Raw genomic sequence first — 14,635 nt, forward strand, 5'->3', positions numbered from 1 at the left:
CCTTTCTGGAACTCATTACTGGAAGGTAGTAGCCCCAGGCTGCTCTGGAGTTCTATGTAAGAGGAACTTCCTAACTACCTCTTCTTCCCTGGCCCAGTGGAGCTGAGCAAGGCAGGTAGCTTAGGGCTTCCCCGGGGTAGAGGTAGAGGGAGAGCATTGGACAGAAGAGTTTTGTTTCCATTTTACTGTTGGTAAAGTAACTTGCTAATTGGGACAGTTGGGAGTGGAGTGTGAGGAGGGGCAAGTAGGAAACACCTGGAGGCCAACAGGGTCTGCTAGCAATAGTCCCATTTCAGTAGCTGTGCAGTCGAGACCTATGTTTTCTCTAATTGAGTGATAGATATTCTGGGAATTTTTCTCCTGGTTCATCTCTAGCTTTAAAAGACTGATCTCAATTTTGAAATGATGTGGTGTGCATACACAATTTGCACATCAGATAGTAAAAACTAAAACACTTCCTGGGATTTTGGTATTGACAAATGAAGGAATGGAACATAGGTCTTGATCTCTGTTTCCTTAGGATGCTCTTAAACCACAGTCAGTTCTGGACAGTGGTGATAGGAAGCTGTTCTATATAAAAATTTGATCAAAAATGTGGAGAAAGTACTTGGAAGAGGGAGATAAAAGCCACTGTGGCTGGTCCTATTAAGTCAGAGAATTTGCCTCTGGAAAATGGGAAAGAAAACCATGTAGACATATATTTATATATATATGGGGAAAATTAACAAAATGACATGGATTTTTTAAAAAGCATTCTTTCCTCTGCATGTACCCCCTCTTTCCTATTCCTATCCCCACCCCTGTTCCTTTGTCTTCTCCTAAGAGGCAGTTTTTATAGGTACTTAAAGAATATCTATCTGACTAGTCTGTGGCTAATGGTGCCTCTAGGCTGGTGGTCTGTATCTGGTGTTCATCAGAACCAAAGTGCTGCTTTTGCAGCTTTTTCAATGTACCTGGACTCAGAGACTTAAGAACCAGAGCCTTGGATGCTGAACAAGGGTTTAGGGAATGTGTGACTCTTTAGGAAGAATCTCAAGTCACTTAGGGAGAATTGGCTGGGGGCCCCACACTGGTTACAGTATAGGCTGGATGCTTCAGATTCTTTGGAAGTCAGTTTCTTAATTCTCCAGCCAGTGACCAGTGACCTCAACCTTGCCCAGCTAGATCTACTCTTATGCTTCCTTACCAACCTCGCATGTTTTTGACGCCAGGCTGTGCCAGCCTTTAGTGTCCTATACCCTGCATACTTTGGCTCCTCAAAGCTCTGCTTAGCTCTGTTTGGTTGCTTTATATTTCTGACTCTTCAGTGTTCTCCAGGAAGTTTTATCTGCTGGCCATGGAGAAAGGTTGTGCTTCATCTTGACCCATTAGGGGTCCACCAGCAGTACCTACCAAAGCCCTAGAATTATGGATAACAGTAGAAAGATGTCCAGTTTGGATGGGGTTAATCTTGACCCACCAAAGCCCCAAGCTGACAAAATCAGATATCAGCTAACAACCCATGCTGCTCAAGGAAGGAGTTTCAGGTCAGGAATTTGCTATTTCCTACTTTAATTGACATCAGTGTCAAATAAAGGCAAACAATGGCTTCTGACTTCTGGGATTTCTAGGTTTCCTGGATTGTGGCAATGGCATGGACCAAGCTGTAGTCTGGTGTTCTGGTTCAGTCATAGCTCCTAGGTCTAAGACCATGAAACCTGAAGGAAATCCTTAATCCTCCAAAAAGAGAAAGAATAGAATGCAGATTTCCATTAGACTTGAATCAGGCCAGGCATAATCAATAATCAGCCCCCAGAAATTCAATACATATCTGTTGATAATGATATTGATATAGACACACATTGCTGGTGTGGTAGTATGTGATCTGTCCCGGGCTGGTTTCTAAATATTTTCTTGTCATAGTAGGTGATGGCTGTGACCTCTACTGAGTTTTACATATACAGTACAGAATCACACCTCACACAAAAACCAACTCAAGTTACTATTCCATCTATGTCCAACTGAGTTTGTCCTGGATCTTTAGCATTTACTTAAAGGGGAAAAAAAATGCGTTTTTCTTTGTCGTGCCAATATTGTCCAAGAAATATGGGCAGAAGATGATAGCTCTCACATTTCTTCCTAATAGTCCTAAGAAGCAGTAATCGCATAGCCATTAATGAAAGTGGTTATCTGCCATCTGGCCTCTTTAGACTTAAAAATAAGAAAACTTTTGCTGGCTTTGTCCTTGTAGCCCCCTTCCTCATGTCATTGGGGGAGGGTTTGGAGCTGTGCAGAGCAATGAAATTGGACAATAAAATAAAGTAAAAACCTCAAAGGAGTGTTTGAATTTTAATGTTAACTTTATTTCTACTTTTGGTTTTTCTTTTGTGAAGTAACAGTTTAATCTTTTTATTTTTTTCTCTCTGTTTGGTCTTGATTTTCTCTTGGAAGTGTGATCCCTTTCTAATGCTTTCTGCTGCCAATGTGTGTGCCTTCCATTGCAGGGTTCACAACAGATTCTGCTCATCTTCCTAAGCTACAGGGATTTGACTTCAGTCCAGTAAACATTGAAGACCATGAAACATCACTGTATTAATGATTGTGTTAACATACATCTGCTTCTCTGTCATAGTGGCTGCTAGGCCTCCATTATTTGTACATCTTAAAGACCCTGCCTGTTTGATGTTAACTGGGAGAATGACCAATGCTGACCTGATGATAAAATGAAGATGACTTTCCTTTTTGTGGACTGGGAAACCCATAGGTCAATTTGTTTGTGGAGTAATTTTAAGTGTTTAATGTTATCTTTCACCATTATCTTTGAACTTGAGTTGTATTGAAGTTGAAAATTTTACAGTAGGAAAAAAATACTTGGACAATAGATTTTTGAAGTATTTCTCTCCCTTTTCCCCCAGAAAAAACAAACAAAAATTATGTACTGGATAGAGGAGAAGGTTTCTTGTCCCTGAAATGAGGCACAGTAAAGCATAAAAAGATGTAATTGGAGTTGTAGATTAGAAGTAGTTAGAAGTGATGCAGAAGAATCTTATCTTCACACAAAGGACACATCTCTGTGTGCAAGGGGGGTGTTGGGAGAAGGGATTGGCAGGTAATGAAAGATCAGATTTTTCTATCTAATAGTCGTTGACCAATAATAAGGGGGTGCTAAAGTCTGAGTGAAAATTAAAAGGAAAATGATGATTGCTATTTGCTTTCAACATATTTTCTAGTTGAGGCTTCTTAGAATGATTGGTTATGATTTAAAAATCTGTTTTACATGTTTAGTCACACGTGTTTTTGATCAAATAGAAAAGGGCAGCTTCATATTTGAACCCACAGTGCCTGGAATAAAGCATGAAAGTAGGATGTGCCCAGCTCCATGGGATGTTAGTCTGGTGCTGGTGGTGAGAAGGAATTAACATGTCCAAACGAAAACAGCAAACTCTGCTGTTAACTCTGTCTGACCTTGGACAAATCACTTCCCCTCTTTAAAGTGAGGGCTCTGAGCTTTAGGGTCTCTAAGGTTCCTTTTAGCTCATAGTACCCTATGATGCAACTAAAACATTTCATACTTTGCAGCTGGCCTCACTTGTCTTGAGTGGAATTTCAAGTTTCATTTCTGAAAGAACTTTGCTATAGGAAAATTCAGGAAACAAGGCAGACTTCCATTAAGAAGTATGTATTTGGATCTAAGTACTATTTATGCTTTGCTTTTACTTCATCAGAAATGATTATAACTAGGCTCCTTTAGAAGGTATATGCATATTTAAGGGGGAAAGTCCATACATATTTTGCCTTCGTTGATCTTAAAACTGCTGCAGGCTTTAGTCACCCCATAGAAGGAGTTGTTGCAAATATAAAACATTCTGCCAGAATTGACAAATGCTCCTGGGTGGAGCATGCCTGGTCTTTATCAATAACTGTTGGAGCCTCAGGCATTTGGGTGGGCACCATGTCACCAGGACATTGCATTCCAAGGATCTGTGCAAGTAATGGGTCCTGTTCTTTCACGTGTAGGCTTACTGGTCCTTAGGCTGTTGTCTGCACTAGTGATCATCTGCTTATATACATTATTTTTTCTTTCTTGACTTTCTCCAAAGTGGTGAAGTGAATTTCCTTATGTGGTCCTGTCTGCTCCCCACCCTCTTCTCCTTGCCCCTCTTTCCTGCCCCTTCTGACTCCCAGGCCAGCCTGCCAGAAGGGAAGGTTGATGGCCTCCTGTCACTGTGCCCTCTCATTACAGAGCCCAGGATAATCACCAGTGAAGAAGTCATCATTCGAGACAGCCCTGCCCCTCCCTTCACGCTGCAGTGTAACCTCACCTCCAGCTCCCACAGCCTCCAGTACAGCTACTGGACCAAGAATGGGGTGGAATTGACGGCCACCCGCAAGAACATCAGCAACATGGAATACAAGTGAGGAGGGCCAGAATTTGGGGGAGGGAGAAGGGCGTAGCTGAGCTTGCCATCTTCCAGGACCGGGGACCAAGGACTTGTGGAGAAGGCAGGAGATGAAGTTGGAGTTATTTTGGGTTTGTTAGGGCAAGTTTTCCTTTAGGTACTATTTGCTGACTTGTTTTCGTTCTTGGAGGAAGTGTTTAAAATGGATTGCACAACTAAGTGTCTAATAGTCAGGGGGTCCAGAAATGAACTGGGAAAAGCCTTTTCAGGGAATGAATGTGTTTATAAGAATTAAGAATATACATTATTATCCCTATTATCTGTCTGAGGAAATTGTGACCCTGAGAAGCCCGATAAATTAATTGCCCAACGTTCCATAGTGTGTGGATGAGCCAAGAAACCAGATCTTCTGACTTCTTCCATTGTAGGGCTTACACTTTTCCTTACTACTGACTTGCTGTGTGACCTTGAGCAGGTTTCTTAACCTCTTTGGGCCTCAGTTGTCTATAAAATGGTAAGTTTAACACTAATTCACCTTTCTTAGAGATGGGAAAGGATCAGTCAGCATACATTTTTGTACTTGATGGTGTTTTCATGCTGCCTGGCCCTTTGAGGGTGATGGGTCTGTTTTACTTGGTTACCCACAAAAGCCCCTTCTCTGAGGTTTATTGAAGATGACCTCATGCCTGTGAATCTGGCAGTTAGCCAGTCTGTGTAGTTGAGAAGTGAGGCCTCAGGAATCTCAGTGATTTGTCAGGGTCACTTTGACCTGCACTAGAGGCATCATTAATATGTAGACCCTACAAAGCTCCAGGCTCCCGTTCTTCTATTCTAAGAGGCAGCATGAGCTTGGGGTTTGAAATAGAGGAGTGATTTTTTTCTTCCTGAGACAATAACCAACACTTTGAGGTATCCCAAAGTGGAGTCACACTGGAACATCTTCTTAGAGGAAATATGACCGTAGCTGTTCTCCAAATCAGAAGTATTTGGGGCTAATAAGAATTGCATTTGTGCTATATCCTCTTTTTTTTTTTTTTTTTGAGAAACATGATTTTTAAAGTTAACTTATTTTAGTCTTTAACATTCATTTCCACATGATTTAAAGTTCCAAATTTTCTCCCTATTTCTCCCCTCCCCCCACCCCAAGATGGCATGCATTCTGCTTACCCCTTCCCCCTCCCACTCACTTTGTTTTAGGGCAAGATAGATTTCTATACTCCATTGCCTGTATATTTTATTTCCCAGTTGCATGTAAAACACAATTTTTAACATGTGTTTTTTAAACTTTGAGTTCTGAATTCTCTCCTTCCATCCCCACCTATCCTCATTGAGAAGCAAGCAATTCAATATAGGTTATAGTTGAGTATTATGCAAAACACTTCCATAATGGTCATGTTGTGAAAGACTAACTATATTTCCCTCCATCCTATCCCACCACCCACTTATTCTATTCTCTCTTTGACCCTGTCCCTTTTCAAAAGTGTTTTATGCTATGCTCTTTTTGTGAGGCTAAGTTATTTTTCAGATCGACTAGTTAATGAGGTTACTAGTGAAAAAATAAGGAAGACTTCCATATGGGGAGTTTTTCCTCTGAGAAAAGTTTTATTGTCCTTTATGTACATGGATTTTGTACATGAATATTGTGTGTCTATTACATCCTGAGCAAAATATGTGTTCTGATGAGAATGTGCTGCATTTAGCCCATATCCATTATCATCTCTTCTCCCTTGTGACAATATAAACATGGGAAGCAGCTCATTGGGAATAGGAGGTCAGTCTATGGTTGAGGTTAAGGAGTTTGCTCTGTATGCACTTAGCATAGGTCATTTGGGGAGCTAATCTTGTGACCTTAACCTTATTAACACTTTTCTAAGAACTGAGCCAACCAGGCAGTCTAGAGCCAAGGCTTCTTAATGTTTTTTGCCTGCATGGCATGTCTGAAGCCTGTGGATTCTTTCCCAGAATGTTTTTTAATGCTCAAAATAAAATAGGATTACAAAGGAAACCAGTTAGTTATTTAAAACATTTTCAAAAGCTCACAGATTCTAGGATAGAGGTCTAGGTTAGTGGTCTAGACCTTTCCAAAAGTTGTCTTCTCTGGAGAGGTTCCTGTCTTTGTGCTTTCTCCAAAGTTCCTCTTGCTTGCTAAGAAGTATCTGACCAGTATAAGGGACCTAGTGCCAAGTCCAGACTTGGGCCCATGGTTGAACAGACTTGGTTGAGTCCCTCTGTGGAAGTCTTTTTCTGTGGACCTGCTCTGTTTTCCCTCTGAATCCATGCATAACTACTTAAATGGAGTGCCTGGCTTCCTTTAGCAAGATCCTGGCACCTTGTTAGCATGAAAGCACCAGGTACTGTTTCTTTTGCTTATTGATGAATGCTCTTAGTCTGATCAGCAGAATAGAAATGGCAGACTTCCTCTAACTGATGGCAGGGGATAGGGTTTCATAGTGAGGTTTGGTGAGAAGTAAAGGTGTTTTCTGCTCACTAGCTTAATTGACAGTTCCCACCAAGTGGCTGGGAGTGAGGCTCAAATTGAGGGGATTCAGGAAACCAGAGACTTTGATCAGAGTTTAGTCATACTGATCATGGATATTACAGCAACCTGAGGATTTTTGGATAAGTGTGTGCCAAGGGAAAAGAGTTTTAGCCTCTTCTTTTCCCCTTTATGTCATGAATCACACCTGTCTCTACAACACAGGTAGATTTTCTCTTTGAGAAGCATGAAGATGTGAGCTGCTCTGAAAGAATTCTGCCTCTCCACTCCCCCATATTGTACAGTGCCACTTTTTCTCCTTACTTAATTTCTGTTTTTATCTGCAGGGTCAACAAACCCCGATCAGAGGATTCAGGCGAATACCACTGTGTGTTTCATTTTTTCAGTGCCCCGAAGGCAAATGCCACCATTGAAGTTAAAGGTATGACATGGCAGGGTTTGGGGCTCAAGCGCTTAGGTATTACTGTCCTGGTCTGGTTTTCTGTTTTCTTGGAATTAACCATTTTTCTCCTAGTTTTGCAGGGGATTTTTTTTGCGTATTGTGTTCAAATAGACGATCATTTTATCTGTGAATCACGTACAGGTAGGAACACTGTACCTTTCTGTCCAGAATTAGATATAGATTCTTAGCTACAGGTTGAACAACTGCATGTGATTGTTACTTCTTAAAAGATATTTCTGATTGGGAGGAGGTTGGAAACAAAAGTTAGAAATAGAATTTAGAGCTGGGAGGGATTTAAAAAAATCATCTGATCTCTTCATCTTATGGATGAGGAAACTGAGACTCAGAGAGATGTGATTTGCTCAAGGTCATAGAAATCAGTAGCAAAGTTAGAAGAACTCAGAGTTTCCAACACACTTCGGTACTCTTTCCATTGGATACAATGCTTGAGATCATACTTGGTTATTATTAAAAGTGCTAGAAGAAGGACATGTGGAGAATGAGTGTGGGTACCACTTTCATGAATGCTGACTGCAGCCCATCCAAGACTTGGTATAGAAATTCAGGGGAGTGTTTTAAGGGACATGGAGTTTAGCCGAGTTGTCCATACTCACATGACTGGTCAGTATCAGAGTTGGTCTTCCTGAATTGAAGTCTGATTCACTGTATGCCATGCGTTCTAATCTCTTTAGTAGTAATTCCTCACAACGACCCTTTGAAATAGGTAGCTTGAGTATTAATTCCCATTTTACAGATGAGGAGTTGTTGCTTCAGAAGTTATTAGACAAAATCACCCAGCTTGTTAGAAAGTATTAGAGCCAAGACTTCAGCCTAGGTGTGTCTGTCACAAATCAGCACTCTTCTCCCCTGCCATATAGTTTAATACATATCATTCCAACTCCTTTTGTAGTAGCTGAAGTTGAAAACTAAGGGAGTGTCCGTCCACCAGTGAATGTTACAACTTTTTGTTGTGCTACAAGAAATGAAGACGAGCACAGTCTCAGAGAATCCAGAGAAGACTTGTCTCAGCTGATACAGAGGGAGTCAGTAGAACCAGGCAGATAGTTTGGTAAGGTGACAACAACAGGGTAGAAGACTCCAGATGGAGCTCTGAGTAGTTCAGAGGCCCCCTGCTGACAGGGAGGTGGGATGTCAGAGGCTAGAGGAAAGCCATAGCTGATTTGGTCATTGGTTTGGAATCACAGTGCATATTAGTTACAAAAGTTATCATTTTCTTTTTTCTTTTTGTTGGGGAGGAGGGAGAGAAGATGACTTTTTGCTAATTGAAAAAAATAAAATTTTTTTGAAAGGGGAAAAATAACTCCTTCCCACCCCACCAGAAACCCACAGACATATGTGCTGCCTCTTTAAGATAAGGCTCTTTCAGGGTGGCTAGGTGGCGCCGTGAATAGAGCACCAACCCTGGAGTCAGGAGGACCTGAGTTCAAATCCAGCCTCAGGCACTTAACACTAGCCATGTGACCTTGGGCAAATCACTTAACCCCAATTGCCCTGCCCTTCCCGCTACCAAAACAAAACAAAAAAACAATATAAAACTCTTTCAGTAATTCATCTCTCTATCTTCTATAGCATCTAGTACAGTGTCTTATATATAATAGGAACTCAAGTATTTGTTGAATAAATAGCAATGTTGAAGGAATTCTTTGTCAGAGAAGGAGTAGATTAGATGCTCTCTGGAGCCATTCCAACTCAGATTTTATGGAAAAAAAAAACACCCAAAGACTAGACTAGATGGTAAGGTACTTGAGGACAGGAACTGTTTTTGATTTTGTTTTTCTAGCCCATGTACTTCCCTATTTTTCTTCAAGTATATTTTTATAAGATAAATTTTTGTTATCTTTTAACATTGCCTAAATTTTCCCCTGTATACAGAGAGCCATCACATAACGATTTTTTTTTCCTTTGGAAAAAGAAGGAAAAAAGAAAAACCAGCAAAGCCAATCATTATTTAAAAAAAAAAAAGAAACAACCTGACATTATGGACCCCTGACATCTACAAAGAAGCAGGGGGAAGTGTCTTCTCACATTTCTCACATCCCATAAACTAATAATTTTTTTTTAACAAAATAAAAGGTGAGAAGAGAAAACATCAACAAAACCAATAAATATATCTTTAAAAAATTGATAATATGGACCCCTGACTTATGCAAAGGAGTAAGGGGAGGTGCCTCCTCATAGCTCTTCTTTGTAGCTGGTTTTGCACCATTCATTTTTTTACTGTCTTGTGGCTGTTTCCATTTATATTGTTGCAGTTCTTGTGTCATTTGGGTTTTTTTTTTTGGGGGGGGTTCTGCAATGTTTCCTCCCAGAATCTGTTAGGAGAAACCTCAGATCCACTTATTCCAACTTATAAATGAGGAAGAATCTAAGCCAGTCAGGAAACATTTATTACATGTTTTATGTATGCCAATCACAGGGCTACTGTTGGGCTTTCACAGAAAGGCAAATATATAGTCCCACTTCTCAAGGAGCTCCCATTCTATTAGAAGAGACAGTCTACACATAACTAGGAAAAGGGGAGAGACCTACATCAGATAGTTATATTTGAATCTTCAGGAGAGCCGGGGAGGCTTAGGAGAGGGGGTGACACCGAAGGAAGAATATTAGTTATGGTGATCAGCCTATACAGAGGCACAGAGGGCCACATCTGACAAATAGCAGACAGGCCGTTGTACCTAGATCATGAAGATTGAAAGGGCAGGAAGGTTGTGAAGGGCTTTAAAATACCATACAGAGGATTTTATATTAGATTCTTGAAATAATAGGGAGCTGTTGTAGTTTACTGAATAGAGGTGGACATAGTCAGACAGAAAGATCATTTGGGCAATGGAGTGGAAGATGAATTGCACTGGGAAGAAACTTGAATCAAGAGACAAGTTAGAAAGCTGATATAGCAGTTTTGGCGTGAGATACTAGAGTGTTCTTGTCTGTGTGAGTGAAGTGGCACGTGTAGGAGAGCTTTCATAAAGTTAGAAAAGACAAGTTTAAGAAGCAGATTGACTGTGTGAGGTAAGTGAGAATGAGCAGTTAAAGGTGGTGCTGAGGTTGTGACCCTGCATGTCTTGATGGTGACTTTAACAAGGAAGTTGGGAAGTGTTTGAAGGGAAAGCTACTAAGTTCCGTTTTGGACCTATTCAATTTGAGATGCCAGAGAATTTATTTAAGGTGTCAAAAAAGGCAGGTGGGTAAAGTGGGTTAAAGCTCAGGAGAAAAATAGTTACGGGAATAAATCTGTTCTGAGATAATTGAGCCCATGGTTGTGGATGAGAAAGAACGAGAGAAGATGGTGCAGGACAAAGCCTAGGGGTTCATCCAGGCTCATGGGTGTGACATGGATAAAGGACGAGCAAAGAAGACAAAAGGAGTGGTCAGAGACAGGTAGGAAGAGAGCCAGGAGAGACCAGTGTCATGAAAACTAGGATAAAGCAAGTATCTCGGAGGAGAGCTAATTGTGATTAACCAAAGCTATAGGTGTCAATCCAGTCTAGCCCATTAAACACTTATTTAATGCCTACTCTGTGCCAGGCACTGTGCTAAGCCCTGAGGATACAATGAATAAAAAGACAGCCCCTGCCCTCAAGAAGCTTACAGTCTAAATGGGGAGCGACCCAAGGGAAAGGAAAAGAATGGGATACCAGGAGATACCCAGCACTGGGACATCTTGTTCTATGGAGTGAAATCAGGTAGCAGCAAATCCATGGTGGAAGACGATCAAGAAAAGGCAGGCCATTAGATATGACAATGAGAGATTACTGATTACTTCAGAGAGAGCCGCCCCAATTGATGTATGAAGTCAGAAGCCAGATTGGAGAGGGTTCAGGAATGAGGGAGAGGCCTGGAGTAGAGGTACTCAGTGAAGATTGCCTTCTCAAGGATTTTAGCTGAGTAAGGGAAGAGAGGTATAGTATCAGCAGGGATGATAGGGTGGTTTTTGGTTTTGCTTTTTGATTGGGAGTGACACAGGGTCTGGTTCTGGAAAGAGGGAAAGATCCCCATAGATGGAGCTCAAAGATTAATGCAGGAGTGGAGATGATAGTGGGGCTAGAGAAAATAGGTTGGGATGGGATTGAGGGGTGACTGTAGAGGGGTTTGCTTTGGCTAAGGGAAAATTCACTTCTTCAAGTGCGATGAATAAAGTAGGTATTAGCAGAGGAAGTCATGAGTGATATTAGATGAGGAGGAGGGGGGAAGGGAAGCTCTTGACCAAAGGTCTCAGTTTTGTCAGTAAAATGCTCACCTGAGAATGGGAGGGAGAGAGAGTGCTGTGAGTGGAGTGAGGAAGGATGGGAAGGTCTGGATGAGCCATGGGGTGAAATGGGAGAGTGAAAGGATGGCCTGCTGCCATGAGGGCCCATCTGATGTTATGTTCCAGACTTGTAGGGACTCAGTAAGCACGACTTTGTGACTTTTCTCTGATTCCTTTCAGCAGTCCGTGAATAACCTTTAAAATCCCTCAGAAGTAGTGGTTGAGCCTCTGTTTGGAGACCTCTAAAGAAGCCTGTTCTGCTTTCAACCAGCTCCAGTTTTTAGGAGGCTTTTCTTTTTATTAGCTTAAATATGCCTCTGTGGTTTGTGGGGGGTTTTCCCTTTAAAAAAATTGAAGTTTTTTTTCCTTCTCATTGACCAGTTCGTAGTATACTTTTATCCACTCATGTAAAAAAATTAAAAATAAAAATAAAGTCAGGCATACAGACTGATAAGCAAATCTGCCAACGTCTGCTCTGTTCTACATCCGTCACATCCATCTATAATTTATACCTGTTACTCCTAGTTGTGTCTTTTGGAGCTAGACCAAGAAGTCCAATAATCAGTCCTTCTTCCATGACATTAACCTTCGGATATTTAAAGACAGCTATCAATAGCCACCTTTTCTCCTCTGGGCTTAGACTTTCCAAATCCTTTCATTTGATCCTTTTATGGTTTGGTCTCCTGTCTCCTAAGTAGCCTTTTCTACCTTCCCTGTCAAGTCCAGCATGTCAGAGTCCCTTCTAAACTCCTTATGATAGAATCTGACCAGAATAGAAGATAGCAGTCATGCCTGTAGTAACTTCCTCCATTTGGATACTGCCTTTCTTCTTGAAATCTAAGATTTACCTAGAGAGGCGTATGTCACAGTGTGCAGGGAGACAGCTTGGGAGGCCTTCCTCAGCTTCTGCTTGTTGTGTAGCCAGGGGCAGGCCATTTCATCCCTTGGTGCCTGAGGCAGCTCACTGAGCTCTGCCAAGTGTTGATGGTGGGGGAAGTTTCCTCATAACAATGAGATGACTTGTCTGGTCCAAAAAGAAGACAGCATTTGCTTTATTGGCTGCCATCTGAAGTGACTGGCTCATTGAACTGACTGGGCTGGGCTCCGCTCTGCTTATTAGATGAGGCTGCCTCTTGGAGCTCCCGTCATTCATTTTATCCTGTGTCTTTGTAGCCCCTCTCCTGAGAACCTATACCTCCCAGGCACCATCATCACCATCTTAGTGCACTTAATGTTCTAGAAGTGATGAGACATCCCTTGAAGTTTGGATGGTATATTGAGGGTCAGTCAGATAAAATCCATTTTATAGAACAGAAAGTAAATGTGTAGAGCTTTTTATACCTGTGAAATATAGCCCAGATTGAAAATATGGATTTAAAATGATTAAAATTAATGGATGGCTGATCCATACTTAGTTATTAAGGGAGATTAGATGTTTTTCAGTATTCCTAAGCTCCAAAGTTGGCATACCCCTTTGCTGTCCCACAATATGTCCTTTGGTGCTTTTGTCAAGCACAGAATACTAGGCTGGATAGACCTGGGAGCCAGTCCAATAAGGCAGACATCACCATATGCTAGCATTGGTCCATGGGGTACATAGGAAATTCTCTTCAGACAAGGAAGCTTGGGTTTTATTTTATACAGTACTGTTCTGTGGTCTTGGAGGAAAACCAGAGGCTTGGATTCACCTACATTTTTGTAGGGTAGCTGTCCTTTTATCCATCCATAGTCTGATAGTCAAAGGAATGAGGGAAATGGCAGACATATTTGTCTGTTTTAAGCCCCCAGTATTTTTCCACCAACTGGTAGCTGAGATGAGCTGGGTATCTGGACTATTTTTTTTTCTTTTTGGAGGGCAATTGGGGTTAAGTGACTTGCCCAAGGTCACACAGCTAGTTTTTGTGTTAAGTGTCTGAGGTTGGATTTGAACTCGGGTCCTCCTTACTCCAGGGCCGGTGCTCTATTCACTGTATCACCTAACCACCCCCTATTGATTTTTTTTTTAAAGTTTATTTATTTACTTTTAGTTTACAACATTCAGTTCTACAATCCCTTGAGTTCCAAATTCCTCCCCCCACCATGGCAGCATGCAGTCTGATATAGGTTCTACAAATACCTTCTCATTAAACATTAGTCAAGTTGTAAAGAAGGATTGTAACCAATGGGGTGAATAATGAGAAAGAAGGAATGAAACAAAACAAAATACAAGAGAGAGAGAGCAAGTAGCTTGCTTTGGTCTGCATTCAGACTCCAAAATGCTTTCTCTGGATGTGGATAGCCTTTTCCATCATGAGTTTTTTGGAGTTGTCTTATAACCTTGCATTGCTGACAGGAGCCCAGTCTATGAAAATTATGAACTATTGATTTGGCCAAATAGGACTCAGGGCAAATCTGCCTTTCTGGGTTGAACTTCTGGCACAGAATCAAATTGTTAGAGGAGATAGGGTAGGTGGGATGCAGGGAGTATCCCATTAATTGCCATCACTATGCCTAATGGATAATTACACCTAACTGCACATATTGCCTAATAGTAGTCATTACAGATTTGGAGTAAATGATTGCTAAGGGATGGATTCCTTCAGGGTAAGAAGGAAGACTTTTTTTCTGTTTGCTCAGCAGCCTACAAGGGTGGCGTTCTGTGCCTTCTGAACCCCTTGCCTTTCCTGGCTCTCCCAGGTTTCAGTATGTTCAGAAGACCAGAGAATATAGAGCCACCAACAAACTTGTAAATCTTGGAGCATTATATTCTCTTGGCTTCTGGGTCAAGAGAAGCCCAGTGCCCAGTTATTGGGAATGCATTGATTTTGTATTCATCTGAGATGCCATTCTGGACAGTCCTAAAGACATGAGCTATCATACTTTGTTCAAACTGGTCTTCCAAAAGAATTCAAGGATCTTTTCTTTACCCTCAGAATTTTGCATGGAAGTTGGACACCCTTAAATTATGGGATTCTCAAATTTGATAGAGATTCAATATTTCAACTTCTGTACAGTTTTGCACTTATATGTATGAAACATACATGCGCATAAACTCTAAATCTAGGATTGAG

General features: G+C 41.2%; 1 protein-coding gene across 2 annotated transcripts in view; it reads left to right on the top strand.

Moving 5' to 3' along the window:
* The window catches only part of NPTN (neuroplastin), a 72,876-nt gene that overhangs the window by 39,149 nt on the left and 19,092 nt on the right, over nt 1-14,635 (top strand). For both annotated transcript variants that reach the window (XM_069071211.1, XM_069071209.1), the window contains 2 exons: nt 4,223-4,394; nt 7,203-7,297. In XM_069071211.1, the coding sequence (XP_068927312.1) occupies nt 4,223-4,394; nt 7,203-7,297 (267 nt within the window). The remainder of the gene's footprint in view (nt 1-4,222; nt 4,395-7,202; nt 7,298-14,635) is intronic.

The sequence above is a fragment of the Petaurus breviceps genome, unplaced genomic scaffold (genome assembly GCF_028583685.1).
Source record: "Petaurus breviceps papuanus isolate PSGF00001 unplaced genomic scaffold, PetGlider_PUasm1.0 90825, whole genome shotgun sequence".
NCBI classification, from domain to species: domain Eukaryota; kingdom Metazoa; phylum Chordata; class Mammalia; order Diprotodontia; family Petauridae; genus Petaurus; species Petaurus breviceps.